This window comes from Peromyscus maniculatus, chromosome 8 (assembly GCF_049852395.1).
Source record: "Peromyscus maniculatus bairdii isolate BWxNUB_F1_BW_parent chromosome 8, HU_Pman_BW_mat_3.1, whole genome shotgun sequence".
NCBI lineage: Eukaryota > Metazoa > Chordata > Mammalia > Rodentia > Cricetidae > Peromyscus > Peromyscus maniculatus.
Window position 1 is genome coordinate 89,214,130 of NC_134859.1, and position 14,679 is coordinate 89,228,808.

Here is a 14,679-nt window from a genome sequence, read left to right on the forward strand (position 1 = left end):
TACTTGAGGGACAATGTCTGAGCCCGCAGGCATGATCCCCAGTGCCTCCACAACCTGCCACCATCTTCACAGTTCACTCTCCTTGTCTCGCACCTCAGGCCCCAGCTTCACACTTGCAACTGCCTCTCACTTTGATGTTTCTGCCCCAGCTCTCTTCCTGTGGCCCAAGATGCCTGCATCCTTCCTTCAAGAGGCCTCCGCTGCCCCCAGAGGTTCAGGTAGGCACCTGTCCTCTGTGCTCCTAAAATGCCATTACAAAATTCTTATAATTTTCTCTTTTACTGAGTCTGCCCCTACCTGACACACATGTACAAACACACAAAGGCAGAGAGGTGGACAGGACCAATCTGGAGATTCCAACACACAGGCAGGCTCTTTTCTCAGCCAGATGTTCCCCCCACTACCTCTCACCAGCCAGGTGCAGCGGGTGCCATAGAAGTTCCTCTACCTGGTCCCTCAGGTTCATTACCCAGGCATGATATCCTTCCACCCTTTCAGGTGGCTCCTTCTGCTACGTGCCCCATTCCTAGGGTCCCCTGAGGCTCCCGGGTACACCACCCACCTCCCTGATACATCATACCTTAGCCAGGGATCTGACTATGGGACTTTCCATTATGCCTCGGAGGAAGATCAGGTCCAGTTCCGCAGCCCCAGTGGCATTGGGAAGGGATCCCAGGTTGTCCAAGACTTGCTGCATGGCTGGGAGAGGGGCAGTGAGATGCTGAGTATCAGCTGGGCACAGAAAACCAAAATCCAGCACAAAGCCTCCCTCCCATCCTCTCAGCCCCACACAAGACACCTAGCAGCACTTCCTACCCCTCTCACAGACACCCAAACCCTTGTATGCCTCAGACAGAGATCCCAGGGCAGGCAGCAGTTTTCTTGACCTTTTTTTTTTCCACCCTAGACAATGCCAGCCTAGGCAAGTAGGAATCAGACCAAGGAGCAGGGGCAGGTATCCCATTTCCAGATTCTGCCCAGCACCAAAAAACCAGACTTCCCACTCAACCCCTAGCTGGGTTGAAACATGAGGACTCAACCACCTGTAGCTGGCAGGCCTGAGACAGTGTTTGGAGCAGGTCCCCACGTCCAGGCAGAGTCAAGCGGGCAGCGCTGCAGAAGGCCACAGCCAATGCAGCCCGGGTCTAAGCTACACACCACCAGCTTAGTGTGCCGCTGTGCAAGCCACTGTCCGGAGCCTCCGTATTTCCCTCCGCTCTGACAGACATCATTCTTTAGAAATTAATGCATGATAAAAAGTCAAAACTGGCCGGGCGGTGGTGGCGCACGCCTTTAATCCCAGCACTTGGGAGGCAGAGCCAGGCGGATCTCTGTGAGTTCGATGCCAGCCTGGGCTACCAAGTGAGTTCCAGGAAAGACACAAAGCTACACAGAAAAACCCTGTCTCGAAAAACAAAAAAAAAAAAAAAGTCAAAACTGAAGCTTGGAATACTAGCAGGGGCTGGAGAAACAAGCACCCAGGAATGGCTGTGGGTACCAAGGGCAGAGGTCAAAAACCACATCGCCCCAGGGATGAACACTCTCAGCCTGGGGTGAGACAATAACCAAGGACATCAGCACACCTGAACCGGGCCTCTGAGACATGGGGTGGAGGCTGTCTTCACTCCTGTGTGAAGGTGGGCGGGAACTCCAGGGGGTTGTGGGAAGAAAAAAAGCAGTGTGCCCAGCTGGGAGCAAAGATGGGCAGGGGGTATCATTACTGTGCCACCCACGCCTACATCTGCATAACAGCATCCAAAGCCTGGAGGAGGGGGGAGTGGGGAAACAGGCTCCCTGGCACTTCTCAACACTCTTGTCAGAGCTCCCCTCCTCCAAAGAGTGAAGGTGGGCAGGAGGGAGCCCTAAAACTGGAGCTTGGAGAGGATGGCTCAGGGCTCCTGAGCCCCCCGTTTCTTTCCCGCTCCTCTTCCCCATCTTCTCCATAAACAACAGCCGAGCCTGCCTCCAGACCCTTCCTTTCCAGGCCTGGACGTCGCAATGACCAGAGACGTACAAGATCCTTCTTGGGCTTTCAAAGAAGCCAAGTCAGAGCCCTTCCCATTCTGCCAAATGTCCACAGTCTCCGGTCCTGCTCACTGACTCCCCAGACAACCAGCTATCGGGGTTGGGGGACTGAGCCTGGGGGAGGGGGGAGTGATGTCCTCTGCCAGATCAGCTCTTCTGGCCGGTGCGGGCGCCCAGATCTCCCCGAAGAGCGCCGCTGCCCAGGTGCCCCAGAGCCCACTATGGGAGGGTCAATTAAAAGGTGAGTGGCCCTCCCCTGGCCTTTCGACCCCACCTCTTCCTACCTTCCCTGCGGAGCTCTGCCTCTTCAGAGGAGCCCAGGGAAATCCCCTCCAAGGAAGCCCCACTGCCTGGGCTGCAGGCCATGGCGACCCCTTGGCAATCCTGGAACAGTCTCCCGCGAGGTCGGCGCCTTCCTAGCCAGACGCGGGCTGAGCTAAAGAAGGCGGGACCCTCGGAGCGCTGCAGGATCAGCCAATAGCAAGGCTCCGCCTCCTGGGCCGCCCTGTTGATTGGCCAAAGCCCGCCTGCTGGTGAGGAGGGGGCGGTAATGGGTGGGAGGAGGGCGGTGGCAGGAGAGAGTCATCCTAAACTGGCCTGATCCCTGTCACTTAGTGTCACCCGTGCAGGTAAGGGGGTGGCAATGAGATCGGGCTTGAGAGACTCGGGTAAGCCCCTCAGGACTGGGGTGGCCGGCAGAACTTGACTCCCAGCTTGCTTTCGCACCTCTCTCTTACGGATGTCCCTCCTCTACTTCATCGGAGGCTGATTCTCCTGCGCTGCACGCTCTGACCTTCACCCTCTCCCCCCCCCCCGACTCCAGGCTAGCTTCTTTACAGTAATCCCCTCAACCGAAGAAAGCCCTCAAGAACAGCTCTAGGCTCTTTCCCTGGTAGGTGCAGGAAGGCAGTAATACCGTTTTGACAAGAGGCAAAAATCTTAACCTCAAATGCCATCATCCACCCGAGCACAGTGTGGACAGTGGGTGGACAGAGAGACAGAACGGTGGTACCCATGGGACAGGACAGTAAAGGACCCAGCCCTTGAGTCCATCTTAACAGTAGCTTCTCCCTTTTTGGCATCATTATCCATCAGGTGAGAGAGGTGACGCCCTGGAGCAAGCCAGGTACCTTATAACGGGGGGGGGGGGGGGGGGGCAGTGAGAGCCCATTTATGCAGCAAGAATAAAGGTGGGCAAGAGGGGGGGCCTTAGTAACTACCCTGGCCCTGTACCCCACGTGCACACATGTTTATCCATGAGGCCACTACCAGGGCATTGCTGCTGCTGTTGCCGCCACCTCCAGCCAGCCATTCCCAGAGGAATGGCACCAGGTCGCCTTGCACCCCTGGTTGCCATGGCAGCAGGCAGGATTACACACACCCGGACAGTAACCCAGGGATGGCAGAGATATTTAAAGGGACAGCTCCATCTGAACGCAGGCCCACATCTTCACCTTGATTCAAGGAAAGGAGTGAGCCCAGTGAAGAAAGAAGAAATAATGGGTGGGGCGGGGGGGGGGGGGGGTGCTGTAAGTGAGCACAAGATGTCTAAACTCCCATCCTGTGTGTGACATCACTCACATGGCTCCCGAATTCTCCTTAACTAAAGTAAGGGTGGGCCTCCCATAATAGCAAGGGCCGTTTTGATCCATAGGGAAAGGATGGAGAAGGGACTTGCTAGCTCCACCTTTGCAGAGGATGTCTCCATGGAAACAAGAGGAAGTGGGAGGGGAACCTGACCTCAGATGAGGGGCACAGCTGTGTCTCTGTCGGACCCATGGGAAGTACAATGGCCACCAAGTGATAAGGAGCAGGATGTACCCTTAGATTTTGAGGCTGAGATGTCAACAGAGAGCTGGCTAGGAAAAGGGCACCCGTGGTATTTCTTCCTTTGGGTACAGAAGCAAAGAACAGTCCACAGCACTACATCTGGGGAACAGGGCACCAGGAGGTGTCTGACAACTCAGGCCACACCCATAGGCATGGACTCCCCACCCTGTGAGCCCCCACCAAGTGGCCTGCAGCTGGGAACCTTCTCCCTGTGCAGCCCTGTGGGTCACTGTTAATAGGTTTACTTGGCAACCCCAGATGAGAGCCTTTAATCACAGGCTCAGGGATGGGTCTCATTCATTCCTAAGCAGCTTTAGAGAGAGCTTGCTGGCGACCAGAGCAGGGGGAGAGGCCAGGGGGCAGGAGAAAAATCTGAGCCCTCCAAGAAGCTGGGAGACATTCCATGGGATGGAGAAAGAGCCTTTCTGGGCGGGGAGGAAGAGCAAAGGGCTCACAGCCTAGGTTCTGGCTGGCACACAGCAATTTTCATTTTCTCAGAGGGTAGGGGCAAGGATTCGTTCTATCCAAAGTGGGGACCTGGAATGTCTTGCAGAAGGAGCAGGATCCACTGTGAAGAATTCCGACCTTTCAGGGCATCTCACAGCTGTAGCCAGAGCCCTTTCAGAGCCTCTAGACAAGGAACCTAACTCTGGTGGGTCCCAGAAAACACTCAAGGGCTCAGGCACCCCTGGAGTGAGGTATAGACTTTGGGGCATGGATGCAGATGGGTGGGGGCTCACTGCTATCTCCAGAGTCTGGGGGATCTAGGAGCAAAATTAAAAACGTCAATCCCATCCTGCCACTTTATCTCAGAGGAAACAAGTCCTCCAAGGAAGATGCCTGACTTACAGGTCAATGCCATAACAACCAGCCACCATCGCCACCACCACCACAGCAGAGTGACTCTGAAAACTCCTCACAGCAATGAGTTCTCCCTCTCAGAGCCTTCAAGTGTCACATCAACTCTTTTAGAAGTTTGGGCAAGGCAGTTCCCAGCTGCGTCCTGGGCTTTTGCATCCTGTGTACTCTAAGGCTGTAACACCTACAGAACCTTGTGCAAGCATCCCTGGCTGGGATTTTTGTCTGTCTATTTATTCCTCGCTCGACCTGCCCTGCAACCCCCAGAAAGGCAAAATGTACTGTGGACTTCTCCATCCCTCCAACCTGTACTAGCCTCCAAATCCCAGACTCCCCAGCCACATCTGCATAGACTAAATGTACTGTGGACTTCGTCCCTCCAGCCTGTACTGGCCTCCAAATCCCAGATTCCCGGGCCACATCCAGGGGCACTTCCCTGCCAATCCTGTCCAGCTGCAGTGCGCGCCATTACTGGAGCAGGTGCCCTGGCCCTCAGGCAGGTGAGCTGTGCTACACATCCAGCGCTACCTGGAGCAAGCTCAGGTCTTACTCTGCTCTATTTTATCGCAGGGAGAAGGCAGCCTGAACGAAGGGCTGAGTGACTGAGTGTGGCATGATGGGGGAGCGGGTGTGAAAGCGCCCAGCCACTACTGCTGCCCCCACCCCCTTCTCCCTGCCCAGCCCCCTCGGGACCACTCGGGTAGGCAGAGAGCTTTACCCTCTTCTTACCAGACTCGGAGTTCGTGGCGGCAACTGGCATGCTGAGGTCAGTGAGGACTCTGGCGTCAGTCTCCTAGAGTGGGAGGGAAGAGGATGGGAGGTTACAAGGCAAAGCCAGGGAGGTGAGAGACTAGGAAGGGCATCCTCTTCGGGAACAGCCACGGGAGGAAGACAGCATCACCCAGAAATGGGGGCTTGGATTACAAGAATGACCCCAAGTGCCCTGGAAGGTAAGAAGAGCAGAGAGCATGCCCCTTCTCAGAGGTGGGAGAGACAGGAAGGATCAGAGAGGTTAATTACTTTTCCCCCAAGGCCCCAAAGCTGGTAGGAGAGCTACAGTGAAACCTAGGTTTTATGACTATTAAAAAAACAAGTATTTCTCACTGGACGTGATCATGTCCACCTGTGCTGTGTGGTATCAGACACTCAGGCTAAGGCAGAAGGATCCCCTTAGTCCAGGGGTTTGAGCCAGCCTGGGGAACATAGAGATCTCATCTCAAAAACAAAGCATAATATTCCTTTCTGGTTCTGGAGGGAGATTAAGTGTGAGTCCTGAATATAAGCCCAAAGCAGGAAGTGTCCCCAGACAGTAAGCTCCATGAGGACAAGAATGGACACCTCTAGAGCCCAGGCCTAGAACCTTTGGGTGTCCCATGAACACTGGTGTCCAGCTGACAGAAATTATATTTCCTTTCCCACTGTCCTTCTGGTCTCTCTCTCTCTCTCTCTCTCTCTCTCTCTCTCTCTCTCTCTCTCTCTCTCTCTCTCTCTCTCTCTCTCTCTCTCCCCCTCTTACCTGCCTAGTCCAGAGTTGGGACAGGGAGGGGGGAGGGTCTGCAGCCATAAACAGGCATGGAGTCTGGAGCCCACTGCCCACCCCAGGGTCTCCCCGAGCCGAGACTGGCTCCTTCATCCTCCCTGGAAAGGAGAACGGGGTGACCCACTACTCTTCCTCCCTTTGCCTTCCTGGGCATGTACTACTGGATAAAACCCTAATTCCCTAGTTGCCATGGCAACAGGAGGCAGTGGCTCACAGCAAGGGTGGGGGAGCAGGGGGAAGCAGCTGGCAGTGCCCACTTTAAAACTAAAGCCTCTTGCACCCCGGCAGGGGGAAGGGGAGCCATAGGGCCACTCCACCGCCCCCCAAGAATCCAAAGTGAGGAGCCACTACTGACCTTACTAAAAAGCCCCTCTGCGCCTTCTCTCAGGCCAAAGCTAACGGCCTCAGCCCTGGAGGCAGAAACCACCAGGGTGAAGGAATGGGTTCCTTTTCCTCCTGGATCTTCTCCAGAAAGAAGAACTGAACTTGCAGAGAGAGGAGGGGAACCCCTGGCACACTAGCACCACTGGCTGGGAGCTAAGTCCAGGCTCCACTGTGCGGGCTAGTGTCCCCAGTGCCAGCTGCCCTGTTCTTTCCTAGAGAGCAAGGGGCACGTTCTCATGGCTCGAACCGTGCTTCCTGGAAGAGAGGTGCTGGCGGTGGGATGAGATAGGGAAGAAGCAGGGAGGAGCCTGTATGAAACCCTAGGCTCGGGAGTCCTGCCCAGTGAGCCTGGGTTTGCTCCCAGAGGAGTTGGTTCCCACGGCATCGGCTCGCTCTGCCCCACCCCCACCCAAGCCTCAGAGAGGGCGGGGCGGGCCGTGCCCACAGGAGAACGGCAGTGCCAGGCAAGCTAGCCTGGTTCCATGCCAAGGTCCCCAGGCCCAGTCATCACGGAAACAGCACCTCAGCGTCCAAAAGCCTAAGCCCAGGTACCCTCCCACTCCCACCTCCACGCGCACATCCGCCACCAGGCTATCCATCTTTCTCCACCCCCAGGGTGTCTGTCTGTAGGTGAAGCCCGCCAGCTTCCAAGGGGGAGGTTACCTCCAGCCTCCCACCCACCCACCCCTCCATCAGTGCAGACACAGAGAGGTGCGAAAGACGAGCGCCTGACAAAGGCACTTTGGAGCCTGATAGGGTTGTGGGGAGGGCCGGACACAACTAAGATTTAGAGGATGGGGTCTAGGGAGCAGACGGACCTGCCCACACTCACAATCAGACCTCTCCCGCCCCTCCAAATCAACCCGAAGCCGCGGGGCGCTAGGACCCGGGAAGGAGGGGGCGTGTTGCGAGCCATCAAAGAAGGCTCTTTGCTCGCGCGCCCGCAGAGACCAGGGGGATGAGGTCACTGGATGACTGCCCCCACCCCACCCCCAGGCTTCATTTCCCCACCATCCTCTTAGTTGACCTAACTTTCTGACCCTGGCTCCTCGCCTCTGGCACCGATTCCCTCTGGAGTCCCCATACCTTAAACCCTGGCCCCCGAGACCCTGCAACCTCCCGCCCCTTGCAGCGTTAGCAAGGCGCCTCTTCCCAGGACCCCCTCCCAAGGAAGGTCAAGATATTGGCCTCTTGGGGTGCAGGGTGCCAAGGGACCCAACAGAGTCTCAGTCTAGCTCCCCCACGGCCGGAAGCGCCAGCAGCGCGGCCCTTACGTAATGCCGGCATCCGAAGTCGTCCCCCCCAACCCCAACCCTGCACAGACCCCGAGAGGCCGCGTGAATACCTGGGCTCCGCTCAGCTCAGCAAGCACCCCTGCGCCCGGTATCCCTCTGGAGCCCTCACTACTGGGATGGAGACCAGCATCCCTGGAATGAGGGGTTCAGTTCTCCTTACCCGCATCCCACAGAAAGAGAGAGCATGGGGGCTGCGGCTGGAGAGGGAGGGGGTCGGTTTGGGGAAGGGGCCCGGGAGTTTGGACCTGGAGAATTGGGTCCCCTAGTGCCGTGCCAGGTCGAAAAGGAGGCAGGGATCCTGAGGTGGGTGCTGGCCCGGAGGCCTGGGGATACCTACCTGCGTCTCGGGGAGCCCCTAGCTCCGGGCGACTCCGCACAGCCGGGCAACTCCACGGTTATTGCTTGTCAATCGCTAGCCGCGCTCTTAAAGCGGCGAGGCCGCCGAGGCGCGAAGGGGCGGAGACAGAAAGGAGAGGGCTGGGACGCGGAAGGGACACAGCAACCTCCCGACCACGGTACAGTCATCTCGCAGCAGCAGACGGGTGGGCGGGGAGGTCGTGGTTAGCAAGCACCTCAAAGCCCACGACCCCCAACTCGGAGAAGCACCAGCGTGTGTTACCTGGCACCCAGGAATTCTTTAAAAGGGCGATGGTGGGTGGGTGGGGAGCCTGAAGGGATCACCCCAACACACACACACACACACACACACACACACACACACACACACACACACACACACACACACTAACGGGACCGCTTGGTCCAGCGTTCAGGTCCCACGCACGCTTTCCTGATAAAGTTTGGAAAAGGAATGGGACACTAACTCCCATAGGGGCTCAGCCTGGGGGCAGCGTTAAATATTCAGATGGCAAATATCTGCTTCCCCAGCTTCCAAGAAAATCTGAAGAAAAAAAAAATTTAAGGGACTGTGTCTTCATGACCAAGACCCTAATTTAGGCCTGGACGCATGGAGTTGATCCACGCCTCTGTCCATAGAATAAGGACAGAAGTAACACTCTCTCCTTCCTGAGTTCCATTTTCAACAAGTAAGTTGTGGCGCGTGGCTCCGTTGGTGGGTAGAGCGTCCTGGAGGCCCTAGGTTTTATCCCCAGCACCAAAAAAGAAGGAAACAAAGAGTTAAGCCCAGTAGCCCGCCTTTCTCAGCCTCTAGCTCCGCCCAGACCTGCTAGTAAAAGATACTGCACAGCCTCAGACTATCGGAGGCTGCGGTGTAGAAAACAGCATTCCTTCAGCTTGTACAACCCAGGTACTTCCCTGAGTTGAGGGTCCCCTACTCCCTCCGCTGCTAGTATCCGCTTATACATACCATGTTTGTCCTTCTGAGTCTGGGTTACCTCCCTCAGGATGGTATTTTCTAGTTCCATCCATTTGCCTGCAAATTTCATGTGCCTGAGCGGGCTTTGTGGAGCCCACTACTTATGGTGGGACAACTCTTGCAGCCTTGAGGCAGGAGGAAGGGCTTGGACTTGCCTCTACCGAATGTGCCTCCCCATGGGAGGCCTTGCCTTCTTGTGGATGGGAGTGGGAGGGGGCTGGAAGGGGGAGACTGGGGGGGCAGAAGGAGGGAAGAGGAGGATCTTTGATTGGCATGTAAAATGAATGAAAAAAAATTCTTAATTAAAAAAGGAAGAAAAAAGCCGGGCGGTGGTGGCGCACGCCTTTAATCCCAGCACTCGGGAGGCAGAGCCAGGTGGATCTCTGTGAGTTCGAGGCCAGCCTGGGCTACCAAGTGAGTCCCGGGAAAGGGGCAAAGTTACACAGAGAAACCCTGTATCGAAAAACCAAAAAAAAAAAAAAAAAAAAAAAGGAAGAAAAAAGAGAGACTCCATCCCTAGATGTGGTCTGAGCACATTCTGTTCACAAAGGATAAAAATTGGAAATAGATAAAGGGAAAAGCCATGCTAAAAGCCATGTTAAGTAGCTGACCTCGCTTATTACTGAGGAAGGAGAAGAAAGTTTTGTAGCGACCCTAGATGGTAGTGACTGGAACTTACAGGCTTGTGTCTGAGGAAAAAATGCTTCCTAGAGCACGTTTCCAAACCTCTGCAGTTAGACTAGATGATCTCCTAACTGAACTCAGGACAAGAGGTCTCCTTCCCGTTGCAGAGACTACATCCTCCCTCACCCACTCTCCTCTGTTGTGGAATATTACCTGAACTAGGCAAAGATGTGTTACATTTGTTATGCTGCAGAATGTTACTAACTATGTGAAGGTGTGTTACAGCTGTTTCTGCTGCCTTTGTTAACCATGTAAAAACGTGTTACATTTGTTTAATTACTGAAGACCTGTTGCATTTGTTTTACCCTGCCTGCCTGCCTGCCTAAGGCACCTGATTGGTCTAATAAAAAACTGACCAGCCAATAACTGGGAAGCAGAGAGAATAAATCGGAGGAGAAATCTAGGCAAAAGAGAGAAGAGAACAGAGGGGCACACCCCAGACCAGAAGCCAGGCACCTGCCAGCCAAACTTGGATACAGCAGGAAAGTAAGATACACAGAAAGAAAGAGAGGTAAAAAGTCCTGAGGCAAAATGTAGATAAGGAGAAACAGGTTAAATAAGAGCTAAGCTAAGGCCGAGCATTCAAAACTAGTAATAAGTCTCTGTGTCGTGATTTGGGAGCTGGTTGGTGGCCCAAAAGAAAAAGCCTGCTGCACACCTCTGCTCAGGGAATTGCTTGTTTGCATTTAGTTGGGAAGGGGAGAGATCTTGATTCCTCTCAAAACTATTAATTACCTTCTCAAACAAGCAACTATTACCCCATAACGATGCACAGCTATTCCATCCAGGATCCCAAGGACATGGTGGAGTCCAACTCGTTGTTCTTATGGTCTGACCCACATATACCCCTTGACTGATAGTTTTACTCAGTAGTCCTGTGAGATTGAAGTGGATGGAAATGTTTATCAACAAAGACTAGAATCCTCCTGTTTGTTCAAGACAAGATACCAGTTTCTATGATCCTGAAATAGATGAGGAGCCTATTGTCCTGGGGTGGAGGTTGGGGAGAACAATGTCACAGGGATGAAGAAACTATTCTAATGGTGTGGTTAAGTGTCGTAACAGAATGTGCCCTTAGGTATGGTGTTCTGAGCTGAGCCCAAAGCCACCCAGGCCCAGCTTAGAAGAAGGTCTCTGGAGTCTACCAAGCTTCTCACTGCAGTTTTAGAGGCTGCACCTCCCCTGGGAAGAATGCTTCCTCCTGACCCCAGGTCAGTATTACTTCTGTCTTTCTCAGAGGTCACAGGGTGAAGGCAGCGCTTCCCTTCCAATGACTCTTTCCTGTGGTGGGTGTTCAGGCCACGGCTTTGAGAACCAAGGCACAAAGAGGAAGGGGGGGGGACCCTAAGCAGGTGTACATTTCCAGAAGCCCATCCTTGGAGTGGTGCTACACTTCCTGTGATAGTCAGCAGGAGCCACCAGAGCTATGCCCAGTCGATGTGCCCACTCTCGGGACACACAGGGACACGGACACACACCTACTGGCAACTCCCCAAAGCTTGCTTGTTGTGGAAACATTTTCTACTTGCTATACCCCTCAGGAAAGAGAAGTTTGGAGACAGCTGTGTAAAAAAGGATAGGAGAGGGCTGGAGAGATGGCTCAGTGGTTAAGAGCATTGGCTGCTCTTCTAGAGGTCCTGAGTTCAATTCCCAGCATCCACATGGCAGCTCACAACCATCTGTAACTGTGGTCCTGTAGGATCTGATGCTGTCTTCTGGTGTGCAGATGTACATGCAGACAAAAACATCCATATACATAAAATAAGGATATCTTTAAAAAAGAAAAAGAGATGGGTCATTTTCTTATGAATTATTATAGCTGAGCTACTGAACTAACTACTATGTATATCAGAAGGAATTCACACATACACAAAAACTTAAAACATTATTTTGAAACTATAAAAATTCCATTCTGTATTCCCATACTGCAAGGAATTACCTTGCATAGTCCTGGGTGCGTCTCTACTTGGGAAATATTATGCCCCCTTCCCCAGTCTCAGCCTCCATACAACATCTCAACGGGTAGCTCTGTCTCGTGCTCAGAACCAAACGGAGATGTTCTAACGTCTTGGTTTCTTTTCAACCACAAGACACGGCCCAAAGGCTGCTCTACCATCCAAGGTCACCCCACTCAAGCCTGCCCTGCACTCAGACTGCTCACCTGGAAGAGGGCCCTAGACCTATCTGTGAAGCAGCCTCCTTGCCCCATCCCAGGACCAGCATCCACACTTCTCTCTGTCTCCTGGTTCCACTTTTTTCTTATCAGGGTGGGAAGTTGTAACAACAGTTCTGTTGAAATCTTATTCCAGCCACACGTGTGTGAACACTAAGCCAGTTATTACACAGCTTTGCTGAGCCTCAGTTTCCCCATCTGGACAATGTGGATGCCGACCTCCTCCACCTTACTGGAGGACAGCTGTGGAGTGGCTGCCACAGCGTCAGCACACAGAAAACGATCCTTAAATGCAGGCCCCTTCTAGAAGTTTGGACGGCTTTAGCTAGGTGCCACGGGGACAAGTGGGTGGCTCATCCCTTTCTCAGGCCATCTGATGTGCCGCCCTGACTGACCGACCCCAGGTCCTCCCAGAGCAGGCGGAGTCCACCCAAGCACTTCTGAAGTGTGTGGTCTGAAGAGCATGTCCTCTTCCCACGGCCCACACACCTTTGAGAAGAACCTTGTCCAGCCACATCTGTGCCACCCACTTCTCTCCTCTTCCCCCTTCGGGGCCCCAGCTTAAAGAAATGAACTGGAAACAACTCGTGTACTTTCTTGCTGATGTTTAGACACTTCTCATCACAACCTAATCTAACCCTACGCTTACCTAAGCTCGATGGAGGTACTTTTACTAATTCATCCTAATCCTTTATGAATTGGGCAGCAGACACTGGACCCGAAACAGCTTAGTGGTTCTTCCTTCCTTTTATGGAGACACTGCCTCACAAACTTTCCTAGGCTGGCCCTGAACTCACAATGCTCTGCCTCCCCAGTGCTGGGATTACAGACATGCAACACCACACCTAGCTGTTCAGCAATGCTTGACAACAGCTGTCAGGAATGTCCAAAGGCCAGGACCTTCTGGTTTGCAAAGAACACCAGCATCCTCCATTCTGGGAAAATTGGTCCATGAATCACCTGTGATAGGGGAGGCTGAGAAATGCAGAGGTTCTATTCTACTCATTAAAAGAAAATTAAAGTTAAAAAAACCCTTTTCCACAGACAAGAGGTGGCCTCTTAGCAAATATTTCTTGAAACATTAATTATTCCATTCCTTAAATACCTATTCCCATTAGACTGTGGAGTGCTTTGAGGACAGTGGCAGTCTCACTGAGCGGTGACTCCAGCACTCAGAGAAGTGCCTTCCATCAAGAAGTACTCAGTAAACACGGGGTGCAGAACCTCTGAGGACAGGTCCACGCAAACATTTTACTAAGTTTCAGGGAACTGGGGTTGAGACGAGTGTCTTCCAAAGAAATGTGGGATAAAGGCTTGGTTCTCAGGGTGCCACTATTGAGAGGTGGCACATCTTTCAGACAGTGGGTCTAGCCCAGAAGTCGGAACATCTGAACACAGAAAACAGAAAAGCATGCTTAGGGTTGAGGATACAGCTCAGCATACAGCGCCTAGTGTGCATACAGCCCTGGATTCAATCTTGCATACAGGGATGGAAAAAGCAAGAAGACTGTGCCAGGCCACATACACCTGTAATTCCAACACTCAGAAGGCTCAGGGAGACAGGATTGAAGCAAGTTCAAGGCTAGCCTGGGCTACTGGGCTTTGTAGTGAGGTTTTGTCTCAAAACAAAATAATAATAATGAAAAAGAAGGGGGAAGAGAAAGGGAAAAAGTCAGGCACAGTGGTGCATGCCTGTAATCCCAGCATTTGGGCTTACTTGTAGATGCCTGGCCTTAGCTTGGCTTGTTCCTAGCCAGCTTTTCTAACTTAAATTAACCTGTTTCTCTTTAATGACACTTTGTCTCTGGACTTTTTACTTTTCTTTATTCTATGTATCTTTCCTTCTTACTCTGTGGCTGGCTATGTGGCTGGGTGGCTGGCCTCGCGTCCTCCTCTCTTCTCCCTCCTCACTCTTCTTTAGATTTCTCCTATTTATTCTCTCTGCATGCCAGCCTCATCTATTTCTCTCTCCTGCCTAGCTCTTGGTTGTTCAGCTCTTTATTAGACCAGTCAGGTTCTTTTAGGCAAGCAAAGTAACACAATTTTACAGAGTTAAACAAATGCAACATAAAAGAATGCCACACGTCTTTGCATCATTAAACAAATATTCCACAGCACAAACAAATGTAACACATCTTAAACTAATATTCCACAACAGATCTCTGTGAGTCCATAGCCAACCTGACCTACATAGTGAGTTCCAGGATAAATATGGGTATGTAAAGAGAGACCTTGTCTCAAAAAAAATGGGAGTGGATCGGCTGAAGAGATGGCTCAGTGGTTAAGAGCACTAATGTTCTTTCAGAGGACCCAAGTTCAGTTCCCAGCAATTACATTCAGTGGCTCACAAGTGCCTTTAACTCTAGTTCCAGGGGATACGACACCATCTTCTGGTCTCTTCAAGCAACTGCACTCATGTGTAAAAAGCTACACACACACACACACACACACACACACACACACACACACACACACACACACAATTTTAAATATCAAAACTTTTTTGATGGAGCAATCAGACCTGTACACATAGCTCAGTCTAAGTCCTTTCTGT

General features: G+C 52.7%; 1 protein-coding gene across 8 annotated transcripts in view; it reads right to left on the minus strand.

Annotated features, from left to right (window-relative positions):
- Positions 1-8,455, minus strand: part of Mpp2 (MAGUK p55 scaffold protein 2) — a 33,513-nt gene extending 25,058 nt beyond the window's left edge. The window contains exons 1-3 of one of the 8 annotated variants that reach the window (XM_042282880.2): positions 8,270-8,455; positions 5,443-5,506; positions 581-699 (exon numbers count right to left, since the gene is read on the minus strand). In XM_042282880.2, coding sequence (XP_042138814.1) covers positions 581-699; positions 5,443-5,473 — 150 coding nt within the window. In that variant the 5' untranslated portion in view covers positions 5,474-5,506; positions 8,270-8,455. Of the gene's footprint in view, positions 1-580; positions 700-2,309; positions 2,449-5,442; positions 5,507-6,229; positions 6,512-6,608; positions 7,526-7,982; positions 8,007-8,092; positions 8,114-8,177; positions 8,203-8,269 lie in introns of those variants that run through there. The other 7 variants (XM_042282883.2, XM_076543411.1, XM_042282882.2 and 4 more) reach the window with 7 other exon arrangements.
- Between the last annotated feature and the right edge of the window lie 6,224 nt (positions 8,456-14,679).